This window comes from Mustela putorius, unplaced genomic scaffold (assembly GCF_011764305.1).
Source record: "Mustela putorius furo isolate JIRA1106 unplaced genomic scaffold, ASM1176430v1.1 tig00001012_pilon_pilon_pilon, whole genome shotgun sequence".
NCBI lineage: Eukaryota > Metazoa > Chordata > Mammalia > Carnivora > Mustelidae > Mustela > Mustela putorius.
Window position 1 is genome coordinate 4,653,727 of NW_025421531.1, and position 14,245 is coordinate 4,667,971.

General features: G+C 51.9%; 1 protein-coding gene across 1 annotated transcript in view; it reads left to right on the top strand.

Annotated features, from left to right (window-relative positions):
- The first annotated feature begins 2,517 nt into the window (after window positions 1–2,517).
- CAMK1G (calcium/calmodulin dependent protein kinase IG) overlaps window positions 2,518–14,245 on the top strand; it is a 29,423-nt gene continuing 17,695 nt past the window's right edge. The window contains exons 1-2 of the mRNA XM_013047211.2: window positions 2,518–2,796; window positions 13,172–13,292. Of these exons, the coding sequence (XP_012902665.1) occupies window positions 13,201–13,292 (92 nt within the window). The 5' untranslated portion in view covers window positions 2,518–2,796; window positions 13,172–13,200. The remainder of the gene's footprint in view (window positions 2,797–13,171; window positions 13,293–14,245) is intronic.

The following is a 14,245-nucleotide window of genomic DNA, read 5'->3' on the forward strand; positions in this document are numbered from 1 at the left end:
CTGAGAAGTCATCCCTGGCTCAGTGGCTCAACCAAGGCCAGCAGCCTATAGGTGGATGGAAGGAAAGGGGGAGGGGCGGGAGAGGGTTCCAGGGGGTTGCTGCTGACCGACAGTTCATTGTCCAGTTCAAACTTGTATTAGGGCACATTACAGAGGAGAATCTTGGCTGATTTATGGATGTGGACAGCAGTTCTATGAATGTAGAATCTGGGTCTGGTTTTGTCTCCCCCACTACCTAATTCACAGTCAGTCTTGATAAATACTTAAGAAACGAGTGCGTGTATATGTGTGTGCTGGTGGCATTCAGCTCCCTATGGAAATAAACTTTCTGACATACCTTTTGCCTGTGGGCACCACTTGACTGTCTCAGGCTATGATAAACTCCCTAGTTCCAGCATTCAAACAGGAGGAGGACAGTGGCTAGTTGGGGATGCTATACCAGGGAATCTAAGCACTGGCAACACAGGCTGAAATTCAAGACAGAAAAACATAAAGAACCGAAGAGAGCTGTAGACAAAGAATTTGGGGAACACAACAGAAGAAAGAGTGACTAGTAATAAAGTCGGGAAATCATGAAGGTTTCATGGATGAGATAGTATTTGATGAGGATTTTTCCAATCTGTAGCATTTTCATAGGCAGAGAATGAAGAAAGGGCATTCTGTATTGGTAGACCAGCACAAGCAAAGGTCAGGAACTCTGAGAAAAATGGCGAGAAATCCTTGTCTTCGATGGTATGGCTGGACTGTCAGCTCCCCTGGAGTCCCAATGGAAGGACTCAGGGGAGAGGTTATAGTTTTGTGCCAGGTGCTGGAATGCCTCCAGTGATGGGCTAAGGTGTTTGGCCTTTATTCTGTAGGTGACAGATCCTTTTTTGAGGTGGGAGCAATCAATATGTTTTATTGAGATAATTCTAACAAGAACTAAAGCTGGATTGGAGAAAAAAAAAAAAAAACAGTAATATTGACTGCCTACCAGATTCTAGTTGCTGTTCTAAACAACTAGCGTTCTGTCTCATTCCTCCCTTCTAGTTATGACGTACGTTCAGGAATTATCCTATTCCACAGATAGGAAAATGAGGCACAGAGACAGTAAGTCACTTGTCCAAGGCCACAGCTCCAGTCATCCAGGAGTCTAACCTAGAAAACTTCTCCAGAGCCACTTTTAGCTATCCCAATGGACCACCTCCCCTGGGGACCAATTAGAGCCTAATCATCACAATAGTACCAGGGAGAGGAGGAGGAGAGCCTGGATTAAAATTGTAGTGATGAAAATATAAAAGAGGCAGCATTTACTTACTGCCTTTTGTGTAAAAAAGAATGGCAGGGAATATCCATATATATCTATCGATAGCTATCTGTATCTGCGTGTCTGTATCTATTCATTCCCTCGCATCCATGTGAACTACTAGAGGGATACACAAGAAACTAATAAGAATGGCCACCTATAGGGGGCAGGGCAGGGAGGGGAAGGGGTGGATGGGAAGTGGAGTGGGGTGAGGCACCTCAGTGTATGTCTTTCAATATAGTTCTGATTTCTGGCCCATGTGAACATGCTATTTATTCAAAAAACACAAACAATTTTTAAACATTGAAAAGGCACAATTTAAAAGCCAATTCAAAGAAACAACTGAAAGTGCCTAACAGCTGATTGGATTTGGAAGGCAGTGAAAGAGACAACACAGCTAAAGAAAACCCCTGGCTCTCTAACTTGAGTGTTTGGGAAGAGGGTAGCTCGGCAGCCTCGCTGGGAAAACAGGAGAAGGGTGGTTTAAAAGAAACTATTACATGTTCAGAATTATTTGTGGATGGAAGCAGACATTTGGATGTTAAGGTTAAGGTCAACAACCCAGATGGGAGTTTGATTCGGGACATTCACATAATGACAATAACAGATCCTGTATGTGGATGTAGAGATTAAGGAAAGAGTAACGAAAGTGAAAGCAAGGGGACACATAAGACAGAAGTTCAAGGAACCTGTACGGAAGGAACAGCCAAGAGGAGGCTGAGATGCTCAAGGGTGGGATAGAGAGGTGCGTACAGGGGTGCAGAGTCAGCAAGAGCTTCCAGAAGAAGGGCAGTGATCTCCTAAGGTCTAATGGGTTAGGACTGACAGGAGGATGGTGAATTTGGGGATCAGGATGCTATGTTTCTAGACACAGGAGAGAGGAGACCTATCAGAGATGGAGGGAGGAACCACCCAACAGAGAGTCCCCCTGCTTCTCTTCCCATTCTATAAGAGACAACTGGACACAGAAGGGTCTTCAATCCCTTCATTTCAACCAATGGAGATAGCCTCTTGCCCCAGATGGTGTTTTTACACAATACACTCCAGCAACTGAGTAGTTAAGAGAAACTGAGGCAGGCAGTCCTAAAAAGCTTCTCTGATTTTCTGTTATCACCCCATTCAGGCCAATGGAAACCTGTAATATGAGGCTTTATTTTTGTTTTTTATTCTTCCTCCCTCTCTTTCCATTACACACATCAGTGCAAACACAATTACACACACATGCACACGCGCACACGCACACACACACGGCATAAAAGGGACCTTTGCAAAAGCAGTTTTCTGGACCAGGCTTAATGCTGCTTGGAGGGAGGGAAAGCAAAGCAGAGAAAAAGGCAGGAGATGCAATTCCTCCCCTTTAAGACTGCCTGGTTACGGTCCTGGGAAAGAAAACCCCTGCATTCCTCCCCTTTAATTCGGTTTATTGTTAAGGCACTGGAGCAGCTAATCCTCACAGACCTGTGGGAGCTGGAGTAGGAGCACCAGGAGCACCATTCCTTCTGAGTCTCTGGGTAAGAAAGTCTCATTCTTTTCTTGCTTTGGGGAGGTTTCCTGGCTTAGTGGGAGGCAGGCGGCACCTAGAGATGTGTGTGAAGAAATACTTTTGCAAGGAACTTGGGTATTTTGTTCATTTCAACCCCATTTCCAGTCTTGCCTGACTCGTGTGGTATCAAGGGTAAGTTGTAGCCGCCTTGGAAAATAAGTCTGAATGGGGGCCCGGTGGCACCTCCACCTAGAGCCATCTGCTGTCACTTCAAGGCTGGCGTGAGTGGGGACCGTTAGCACTTCTGAGGAGGGAGAGGGGAGCGAAATATCGGTAGCTGTCCTTCCTGCGATGCCTGCCTGCAGGCTGCATTCTCGGGGCAATCCTCAGGGCTCTGAGGCTGGGAGGGGCTGTCCCAGGACCTGTCCTAGCGTGCCTGGACCCCTAACTCCCGCCCATCCTTCATCTCTTAACCTCTCTGACCCCATCTGGCAAGGAGCAATGCCCTTCTGCCTACCTGTCTGGGTTATTGGGAGGATGAAGAGAGCCAGTGGGCAAAAAGGGCAGTTTATAAACAGCCTGTGGCTCTGTAACCCCCAGGAGAACGGACCAGTCTTGGTCCCTCCCGGCAAGGGGCCCTGGACAGGCTCCAGCTCCATGGCCCCGCCTGGGCTGCGTGAGGATGCAGGACTCATTGCCGTCAGTCACAAGACCGCACCTTCACCTTCCCCGGGCTCGTCCAGCTCCCTCCTGTCTTTAAACTTCCCCAGTTCTGCTGGCAGGTGAAGATGGCAAAAGGAGGTCTGGATTCTCCACCACCCCCATGAGCACTGTGGCCCCTTCTCTCCACGTAACTTTGACGCACAAGCATTAACCCCGAGGCTCCCAGAGGCAGCTGCCAGGGCTCGAGCTGGTCTGGCGGTAGTGCACGGCTGGCCAGCTGCTCGCTCTGGAGCTGGATAAATTGATCATGAGGAAAGCCTCTGAGAAGGGTCAAAGAGTCAGGCAGGTTTCTCCTGGGGAAGGAGATGATCTTTCCCAGAGCAGAAGCCGGAAACAGCCCAGCTCCTGGCAGTTCCTTTGACCCAGCCTTAACCAGGGCCAAAGATGAGATCTAATAGGTCCATAACACAAAGTGCTTAGTAATACCTGATATGGGGACCGCAGTTACAGTTTTTAATGTGCCTCTAATCAGTTGCCTTTAGGACAAGCCCACTGAGCTGGTAGGGCGAATAGTATTTCTCCCATCGTATAGATGAGACCACAGTTACTCAAAGAGAATGCTGAGGGTTGCAGACCTGGATATGGCTGGTCTCTATGAGCATTTGAACCCAAGACTTCTGACATCATCAGTGACCTTTGCATGACACTACAGATAGCTAGAGTGTGTTGGGAGGGATGAGTTGGGTGCGGGTGTGTATGAACAGCTCTGTTGAGAAAATCAGGGCAAAACTTTGGGAAAGAAGCCTGAGGTCGGAGCCAGGAGAAGCGGTGGTTGGCCTGGTCTCAGGGCCTTTCTCAGAGCATCCAAGTCACGTGTTCCAGGAGGACTCGGTCAGGTGCTGGGGTTGCAGGAAAACCTCCTAAAGATGAAGCAAGGTAAGTGAAATCAAATAATCACCTCCAGGAAAGAGGCAACAGGTTTTGTGGTGGCGCTGGTAGACGGGTTTCCCAAGTCCGGCTCTGCGATTTACTCCCTGATTTGGGGCATTTTTCTTACCACTTCTGCCCATCTGTACCGCAGCCATGAAACGGTCCCTTAAAGGCGGCAGTCAGGCACGATGATGGGGAGGATGATGCAGGTGAAGCGCCCGCAGGATGCCCTGCCCAGCGCTCAGCCAGGACCGCCCTTCCCCCACTCCCCCACCCTCCCCCCCACCGCAAGGCCTGGGAGCACTGGGGCCCGGAGAGGAGAGATCCCCGCGGGCAGCGGAAAGCCGCGCCCCGGCACCCTCTCCTCGCTCACAAGCGCGCTCACGGCCAGAAATAACTGCCCCGCACAGCGTGTGCGGTGCTGGGCCGCCGGGTGAATGAGCTTCGGCATGAATGAGACGGGAGCGGCAGCGCGCGCCACTACAACCTCGGGCGCGCCCCCTCGGTCACCGCCTGCGGGGCTGGGGCCCCGTGCGGCTGTCCACGCCGGTCAGGCCCGCGTCCGGGGAGGCGGGGCTGGTCACGCAGGGCTTCGTGCGCGCCGCCCGCCTCCTGCGCACCTCCCCGGGCCGGGCGGAGCGTGCCTGGCGGGGACCTCCCAGTCAGGAGCCCTGCAACTGCACAAAGGAGGCACCTCTTGCAGGGTCTGGCTTAAGGGCAGCCTGTGGCAGGCACACAGTCAACACTTTTACCCTTGAAAACTCCTTAGAAGGGTACCCCAGGGAGACCAGCGTGATGCGGGTGAAGAAATGCTGGCAGGCGGTGTTTCCCAGGCTGGTGGCAGAGCTCGCTCTCTTGGTTCAGTACCAGATGAAGTAGTTGGTTTGCATTTCAAGACCGTGATGCATGAAAAAGTAGATATTTTTAAACATTTTAAAATCACAGTGAGATGCCATGCCCACACTGTGAGGCGTACTTGGGAGCTGTGACCGGTTAGGGAGCAGTGGTTTCACGTCCCCTGTTGCGTATTGAGGTCTATTTAAAGTCTTATTTGTTTCCCTCGCTTTCTCCCCAGCACATGGGGTTTAATTCGTGTGCCTGTGATGTGGACCCACTACATAGCATCATAGCAGTTGATTCTGTGCACCCCCCATGCCCCAGGAATGCGGGGGGGGGGAGGCGGAGGTGGGAATAGAGCAGGGATCCCATTCAGCAAAGGATGAAACTGAGGCCCCCTAGGGTTAGGAGCACAGCAGGAATCAGCAGCACACCCTGCTCTCTCCAGGGACTCCTGTGTGTTGACCTCTCTGCCACTAAATGAAGCCCTAGAGCATGTTCATTTCTTTTATAACAGGCACACAATAAATCTTAAGCAACATGTGAATTCTGGCTTGTCACTGTAGCAGGAGGGATTTGCTTAAACTTAAATGTGGGTTTGAGCCTGAAATAAACTGCAGGAGGCCATTGTAAAACCTCCTTCCTCAGTGATTTTGTGAACCGAAACTGGCATGCAGTGCTGGCCTTTGAGACACAGGCCTGGTGGGGGTGCTGGAGTTGGAGGCCCTATTCTGGGGAGGTTCTGTCCATCCAGAAGTCTCCAGGAGGCTTTAAGATCCAGGGCCTGGGCTTGAGCTACAGCGGGTGAGGTGGGAATGGGTTGTGACGGCTCACACAGGCCCAGCTATGTGCCTCTGACACCATGAGGAGAGCAGTGCTGTGACTGAGGGCAGCACACTGCTGGAAATTTCATGTGTTGCTCAAACCCATGGAGAATCACTAAGTATCAGTGATGGCCAGTCTCTCTGTTTTCCACAGTAGGCTCTGGGCAACCCTAGATCCCCTGGATGCAGAGCTCCACAGTCCAGTAAGTTGGGGGGATGCCAGGTTAAACAGCACTAACCAAGTGTCTTTAAGAGTTGTCGTGGGCCATGAATCTCTAAGAAGGAGCAGCAAATCCGCTTTGCACACGGACAGTCTTCTGGGACTAAGATTTTGAAAAACAAACTTCAAGGAACCTTAATCTATTCCAATCTCCTCTTTTCACTAAGGAGAAATGTGGCAGACCAGAGATGGACAGCGATCTGCCTGGGGCTGCACAGCTCCTCAGTACCAAGTCAAAACTGGGACAAGAACTTGAGCTTTTTCTAATGTCCCTGTCAATCCAAGGATGACGCCAAGTCCAATATAGGCCGGAGTCCAGGAAACTGGAGCTCAGGGCAAGAAAACATCCCAGCGTTAGCCTTTTACCCCCTTATAATCAAGTGATTTATATATTGCTGTGACTCTGTGAGCCCCAGCCTGGAGGCACAGAGCACATTCTTATGAAAGATGATCCAACTGATAACCTCCCTCCCAAGACCCACAAGCCTCTCTGAGTCATGCTCCCAAGAAATGGAAAAGCCTGGAAGCAGACCACAAAGCAGTCTTAGGGTGGGCTGATTCTACTAAGATTAGTCAGAGAGCCAGACATGGTCCCTCAAGAAGGCTCGGAGGCCTGATTACCATGCCCTGAGTGATTTATACCTGCTTGCCCAGAAACCCCAAGGGAGGGCATAAACCAAGGCACCGTGGCTCTTCCCATAGATAGAGTTGAGAGCCATTATCTGTGGGCTGAAAGTGCTCCTCCAAGTTCTCCCCCTCTCTCCATCTCCTCTGGGTTGTTCCTACCCAGTTTAGGAACTTGCTGCGGGTTTGGGAAACACACATCGAGTGGAATGGAATGGAATGGAATTCCTGGATTAAAACACGGTGCACCCAAGGCTCTCAGATATATTATCACGAAGGGTGACTTTGAAGCTGCTAGTCCAGCTGATTCTTCTAATAAGCACTTCGGAGCAGCTGGGACTCCACATAGGAAACTTTCAGTGAAGAGGCCGTGTGGAGCATGGTGGGCAGGAGTGAGGGGCCAGAATGAGGCTCCAGGGCAGTGTGGGGTCCTGAGGTGACCTGGCCTCTTTGGGGCATGGTGATGACAGTGAGGAGGACACTGAAGGTAGGCGTCATCTGCCTGAGAGTTCTGTGTGCTGCTAGTGCTGTTCCTGTAACCAAATGGAGCCCGGCAAGGAGAGAAGGACAGGGATCCGCCATGGAAGAAACATGAGAAGGGCACCTGCCTCCTGGGCTCGGGGCCTAAGCATCTGTCAGCAGCACCTCATAAACAACCAGACTGGATGCCACCGCACACCGCACAGCCCGTCCCCAGAAGCACAGAGAAGGTGGCACTCAGAGGCTGCATCCCCCTCAGGGCTACCTGGCCTGCCCTTTAGGAATAACTTTCCCTCCACAGTCTCCTCCCCAGCTGTGGAACTGTCCCCCAACAGAGCAGGAAGACCACCCCGAAAACTATGACTGAGCGCCGCCTGGGAGTCAGGTGCTGCACTAGGCCCCAGGGAGACAAGAAGACAGGCAAGGTTTGGTCTGCTTGGAGTTAGTTTCTCCTGAGGACGTGACCTCAAACAAATAAACAGGAGCATCTCAGATTGTCACTGGCTTTACAGAAGCAAGGGGCAGGCTCACGTGGTAGAGTGACTTGGGCGGGTAGAGGGGCTGACTCCAGATAGAATGGTCAGGGAAGGCCTCTTCGAGTGTCCCCGGGAAGTGCTGTTGACCAAGAAGCAGGCCCAGGCCCTGAGTGGTGAGGTTGAATATGGAGCCAAGGTGGTTCAGCTCTCTGTGGCCGTTCTGCCCTGTCCTGCTGCAGTGGTCTAAACAGAGCCTGACCTTGAGAACTGGAGAGAGGAGGCCCAAGGCCTACCCTTCCCAGGCTAGGGGTCTTCTTGCTAGAGGTCTCTCTCTAGAGCAAAGTAAAGAGTCCATTCTTCACCATGTCCCTATTTTAAGTCCAACTCTCTGATCAACCCACCCTCGTCACGGGCCTCTCCTCCTCACTGAATCATTTAACACAGGCAGGCTGAACTCTCTGGGCTCAGAGAGGAGGGAGCTCACAGGGGAGGGAAACTCAGACATCCACCGACAACCTACAACTGACCTCTGCACGGCTTTGGCCCCAGGCAGAGAGCCACGTGTACGTTCTTTTGAAAAATGTCTGGGTTTTGTCCAGTGGGGAACAAAGGAGTGTTATCTCCACACCTCAAAGATGGCCCCATGAATAAGGTCGTCTCCGTGGCCGGGAGTCATTTCTGCAGAATGTCCTCGAGGGCCTTGCCCTGTTGAGGAGTAGAGATCACAGGTGCCAACGCCCACGGCGTCTCCTGAGCTACACCTGTGAAATCAGCGGTAACTCGGCTCTTCCTGCGCCTTGAAGCCCAGTGGAAGTGGAGGCCGGAAGGAGAGAAGTGGGAGTACTTTGGGAACAATGACAGCAATCTTGGGGCTGCAAGCTGCTCAGAATGTGTTTTCTTTTCCTCTGAAAGAACCTAGATTACAGGAGTCATGGGAGCAGGAGGAGGACTTTGACAGAAAGAAACAGGATGCAGAAGCACTGTGGGCTGCCCCTCTGAGAGCCCATGGTTAGATCTCCACCGTGCTGGGCGTGGGGCCTGGGGACCTCTCTGAGGTCAGGGAGGGGTGGGAGTGATTGGGGGTTTCAGATCTGGACCCCCGAGTTCTCCACGTTGTTCTGAAGATAGAGCTAAATTGTTGGTACTGAGTGTATGGGAGGAGGGGTGGGCGGGAAAGATGTTTTCTTATAGCCTAGCTTAGCTAAGAATACTATGTTTTTAAGCTATTTAAGAGAGATGGGAGAGAAGGAACAGTGAGTACAGAGCTGCTAATGAGGTGGTCGTGCCTTCAGGAGAGCAGCCCGTCATTCCATAGGGCTCCAGCAGGGGGAGTAATGAACACCCAGCTGATGGTCCCCAAGCTGGAAAGAAGAGTCTTGGATGGGTCCTTACCTATACTATAAAAGCATCATCTGCAGCCCTGCCAGTCTGTGGGGGGGAGAGAGACAGAGTGGAAGAAACAGTGGGACACAGACTGACCCTGTTGATTTGACTTCTTTTAATGTCCACCCCTATGCCCCGATCCCCTACATTCTTCAAGACTTCCAGCTGCAGCGTGTAAGCTAACAAGCACTTGGTCCAAGCACAGATGACAGCCGCCCTGATAAGTGGAAGTTGCCAGATTTGGGGCTAAGAATCTGCAGAATGGTATCTGGCTAAAGCCCTTGATTCTAGTATTTCGTCTTCCTCAAAGCAGTCTGCCAGTCAGGGCTCATTTATCTGTGCCTTGTGGACTATGCCCTCCAAATCAGGGCTTAGGCTGCTGTGGCCTTGCCGGCAGGTCCTCCTCTGGCTAGTGCTTGGGTCACTGTGTCCCTCTGGGCCGCCACCCTCCCAGGGGAGCAAATTCCACAAACGGGCCTGAAAAGACCAGCACAAAATGCCAGGTCTGCACTGGAACATACCAAATGCTAAGGAATTCGTAACTTTTCTCAGGTTTTTCATAATATCCACCACCAGTTAGTATACAGCGAGGTTGCGAGTTTACACGCAATATGGAAGTGAACAAAGAGAATAGAACATCTTCATCTCCTAGAAAATCTCTCTCATTAAGTCCTACCCTCACCAGGCAGCAGAAAAGGGAAATGGAGAACTTAAAATTTGAACTTGATCATTATAGCACCTCAGGTTCCACAGAGTCTCATTGAGCTACTTCAGTTTCTTCCAGGAAAACACACAGCCTTGAGATGGCTTCTCCTCCTCTTGTTCTGCTTCAAGGGGGCATTTTATGTTATAAGGTGCTTACTCGACTTGGTTGTCGATAGAGGAGAAGGGGGCCTCAGACCCCTCGGGGACCTCAGATCCCTATTGTCTGGGAGCTCACCCAAGGATGACTGCTGGCCTCAGGTGGGGCTGGTCCCATCTGGGCTGTGGTACATCCTGCTGACACCCTCCACTAAAAGCCCAGCTCCCAGCCACTTACTTTCTCCTGAGAAGCCCTGATCAATGCTGTCATCTTCTGGACCCCAGGGAATAGGCCCTCTAGCAGCTCTGTGTCCCCTCACCAGGGCCCTGGGCAGAAGTGAGATGATAAATATTTAAGGACAGAGTTTAAGGATGGGTGGGGCAGAAGCCTGATTGTGGCATTTACTCCCACTGTAGCCAATTTCAAGCTGACAGCGTGAGACCACTCAGCACAGCTGAGCTGGGGAGACCCACACACTGAGCTACCGTGTTCTGGAACCAGCAGGCTCCAGCCCCCCACAGGCCCTGGGGAACTTCCGGAATCTTGCAGGTCAAGCCACCCCCTCTCACTCACCTCCTCCCTCTAGGCCTGCCCCGTGATTACGTCCTGCCCTGTTCAGTGTGGTTGCAATCCGAGTTGCTTAGGGCTTCTCCCTAGCAGGGTCCTAAGAAGCCACCCATCTGTGTCACCAACCTCCCCCATTCCTGGATGGGTGCAACCAAAGATGTGTGCACCCATCTCTCCTATCTCCTTCCCAGGATCCACTCGGACCAAAACTGTCAGTCTGTCACCACCTGTTCCTGCCCAGCAAGGCCCTCCCTCAAGTCATGTTCCTCTTGTGCACAGGGTCTTACACCTCACACTTGTGTCTGAATGCAGAAGCGGTTTCCCTCTTTCCCGTAGAACCTACATATGCCTGAGTCCTCCAGACGGGGGTTACGTAGACTCTGTATCCCCCCAAATATTATCTCTATCACAACTGTACAGTACACGGGAGGCAATGTGCTGAGTCTCTATGTCCACTGTTTCATTTACCCTGCACCATGACCATAGAGGGCTCTGTCCCCATTTTACAGATGAGTTAATAGACTCTAAAAGGTCAATAACTCGCCTACGGCCATTCAAATGGCATTTAGCCTCAGCAGAATTTGAACTCAGGTTGAATCTGCTCTTTACCCAATGCTAAATTGTGGAGGCACAAACCCCTTTGTGTTGAGGCTATCAGAAGACCATGGATTCTACAGGTGTTTTTTGGTTCGTTTTTTGTTTGTTTGTTTGTTTGTTTGATGGGGAAGGAAGGGCATTGCCTAAGAGATGCATCCGTTGGACATATTTTCCTACTTCTTAGTTCCAAGGAGAATGGGGAGAAGCTTGTTGGCAGAAACGTTCCCGCACCCTCCCAGACACTCAGTGTCAGCCTGTAGTAGAGACTATTCGGGCAGAAGGGACCCAAAGGGACAGAGATTCCCCCCAACCCATCCAACCACCCCCAAGAACATGTTTCTGTCGAGTATTCACTGACTCACTAAGGGCAACACCCCCCCCCATCCTCCTACCAGAAACAGGACAGCTAGCCTAGACCCCTCTCACCCTCTGTGGGCAGATAGCCTGATCTCGTATAATCAGAACCCCAGAATGTATCCTGAGCCCCCTTCTCTCCCTCACTGCCAGCATGATCGAAGCCACCGCCGTTTCTCTCCTGCACATCTGTCCCCCCACCCATTTTCCATGTACCAACTCTTAGCCCCCGCCCCATTCTCCTCAGAGCAGCTGGAGTGAGCTCTGAAACATCAGGGGTGTACCTGCTCTGCTAAAAATCCTTCTGTGTTTTGTCATCTCCTTAGAAGAAAATCCAGCATCTTCAGCAGAGCTGATAAGGCCTTCTGTGGTCTGTCCCCTCCCTCCTTCCCTTGCCCACTCACCGCCCGGAGTCATGCAGAGCACACCCATCCCCTCAAGTTCTGTTCCTGCCCCGCCTCCACGCTGACCTCCTGTATTTCACTCCATCTGCCAAAATGCTCCCTCACACACACTCCATCCTCGGCAGGCTCCTGCACACACTTCCGATCCCAGCTTAAACATGACCAACTATAGGCCCTTCCGTGACTTTCTCTAAAGGTGACCATTTCCATTTTTCCCTCTTACAAACCAAGCTTTTATTCTTCCACCGTTTTCCCACACTCCGTCACTGCACGTGGGGTACTTCCCTTGCTCATGGCATGCCCCCTGGAGCCTGCCGGTCCCAAGACAGAACCATCATTGGTGCGCGGCCGGCACCCAGCGCCTCACAGCTGCTGACTCGGGTGAATGAATATGGCAATTCTGGAACCCCGATACAAAGAGGACAAGATTCAGTTCAGACTTTAATGAATAACTGTTTCTCCAGCCCTGTACTCATGTTGTGGGAGTTTGGGAGGAAACGATGCTCGTTCATCGAATGATGCCTTTCATTTAGCCCGGAACGGATAGGAGAGAGATAGCAGTAAGCATCACTGGGGATGTGGGAGAACAGATACAACAGGTGGTAACCGACGGGTCGTCGGGCTGATTCTGGGGTTTGAATCAACACGTTGGCCATCTCCTGGAAACACAGGAAACAGCTCAGCTCAGATCCCCCCAAGGTGGATGTTCATGTACTAATCCATACGTGTGTGCGTTATTGCCCTTATATACATATATATATACATATATATGTATGTATGAAGTGGACTTTGCACCACTAGACTCTCAACTCCTTGAGTGTTCAGCAAGTACCAGTGGGCAGGTAATAGACGTGCAACACATTTGTTAGAGTAATTTTAGATTTTTTTTATTCATTTATTTGACAGACAGATCACAAGTAGGCAGAGAGGCAGGCAGAGAGAGAGGAGGAAGCAGGCTCCCCACTGAGCAGAGAGTCGATGCAGGGCTCGATCCCAGGACCCTGGGATCATGACCTGAGCCCAAGGCAGACACGTAACCCACCGAGCCACCCAGGCGCCCCTGTTGTAGTAGTTTTAAAAAGCAACTGGAGAGAATAGTGTTATTTTTGCCCATTATCCAGGTTTTGCTCCTAATCCTTCGTTCTAGTTATTACGTAAGAGATGTGCTTTCTATTCTTCTTGCCATGTTCTCATCCTATCTGAGACATTCGTTGATCAGACCTTTTCTCCCCTTCCTCAAAGCTTCCCCCCAAGCTTCAACTCTGGAGGCGATGGGTCGAAAGGAAGACGATGACTGCAGCTCCTGGAAGAAACAGACCACGAACATCCGGAAAACCTTCATCTTCATGGAAGTGCTGGGATCGTGAGTCCCGGGGCTGAGAGTCGGGGCAGTGGGGCTGTGTGCTGGGTGGGGGTGGGGGGAGCCTGGAAAGAATTGTTCTGGGCCAGCAACAGCTGACAAGTTGGGACTGAGGCAGCTGGGACATCATCTCAGCAGCTCGAAGGGACTCGGTCGGTAGAGCAGAGGAAGCTGGTTTTGTACACTGGGGCCCACAGGGATACCAGCCCTTTCCTTAGGCTCTCCACCCTGCCTCACCCCAAGGGACCGTGCTTCGAGGTCAGGGACAACCTGTGGCTTCTTGTCCTAGTGGCAGGAAGGAGGCATTCTGGAGCCCTTCCAGAGATTCAGTGGCCCTAGAACTTTCCTGGCCCTCCTCCTCCAGTTCCTTTATTTCCTCCGGCAGCGAGCAGGTCAGCCAACCCCACTGTCTTCTGTAGACAGAGGAGAAGGGGCTTCTGGAGCCCAGAGAGCTGACAGGACACACGCCGAGTCCGCTCCCCACCACCCTCCTCTCTGCTCTGTATTTAAGTGCCATGTTGGAAAAATAAAGTCACGCCGTAGTCCAAACTCCTACCAGCCTCTGGAGTGTCTGCGCCTGCCCCTTGACAACGATTACACGGCTGGAGGAACAGAGACAGCCTGTCTGGAGCTGACTGTCCGCTCAGTCCTGCCTCTCCTCCGGGCGGGCGCAGGCTCTGACGCAGGCTGCCAACGGCTCCAGGCCCCCGGCTCCGTAGCCTCGGGACCCCAGCTGGCCAGCTAATTAGTCCGGGCTAATTGGGCCCCAGGAAGTGAGGGGCAGGGAGTAGGCTGTCCATTCAAGCAAGCTTTCCCTTGAGCCAATTCGGGCTAAGTTTAGCTCCCTCTGCCTTGGCCAGGAGTCAGTGACCTCGAGCAGTGACAGCTGCCCACACTCTCTCTCACTGTAGACGCAGAGGAGCCAGGCCTGGCCCCAAGATGAGACCCCCCCCCCC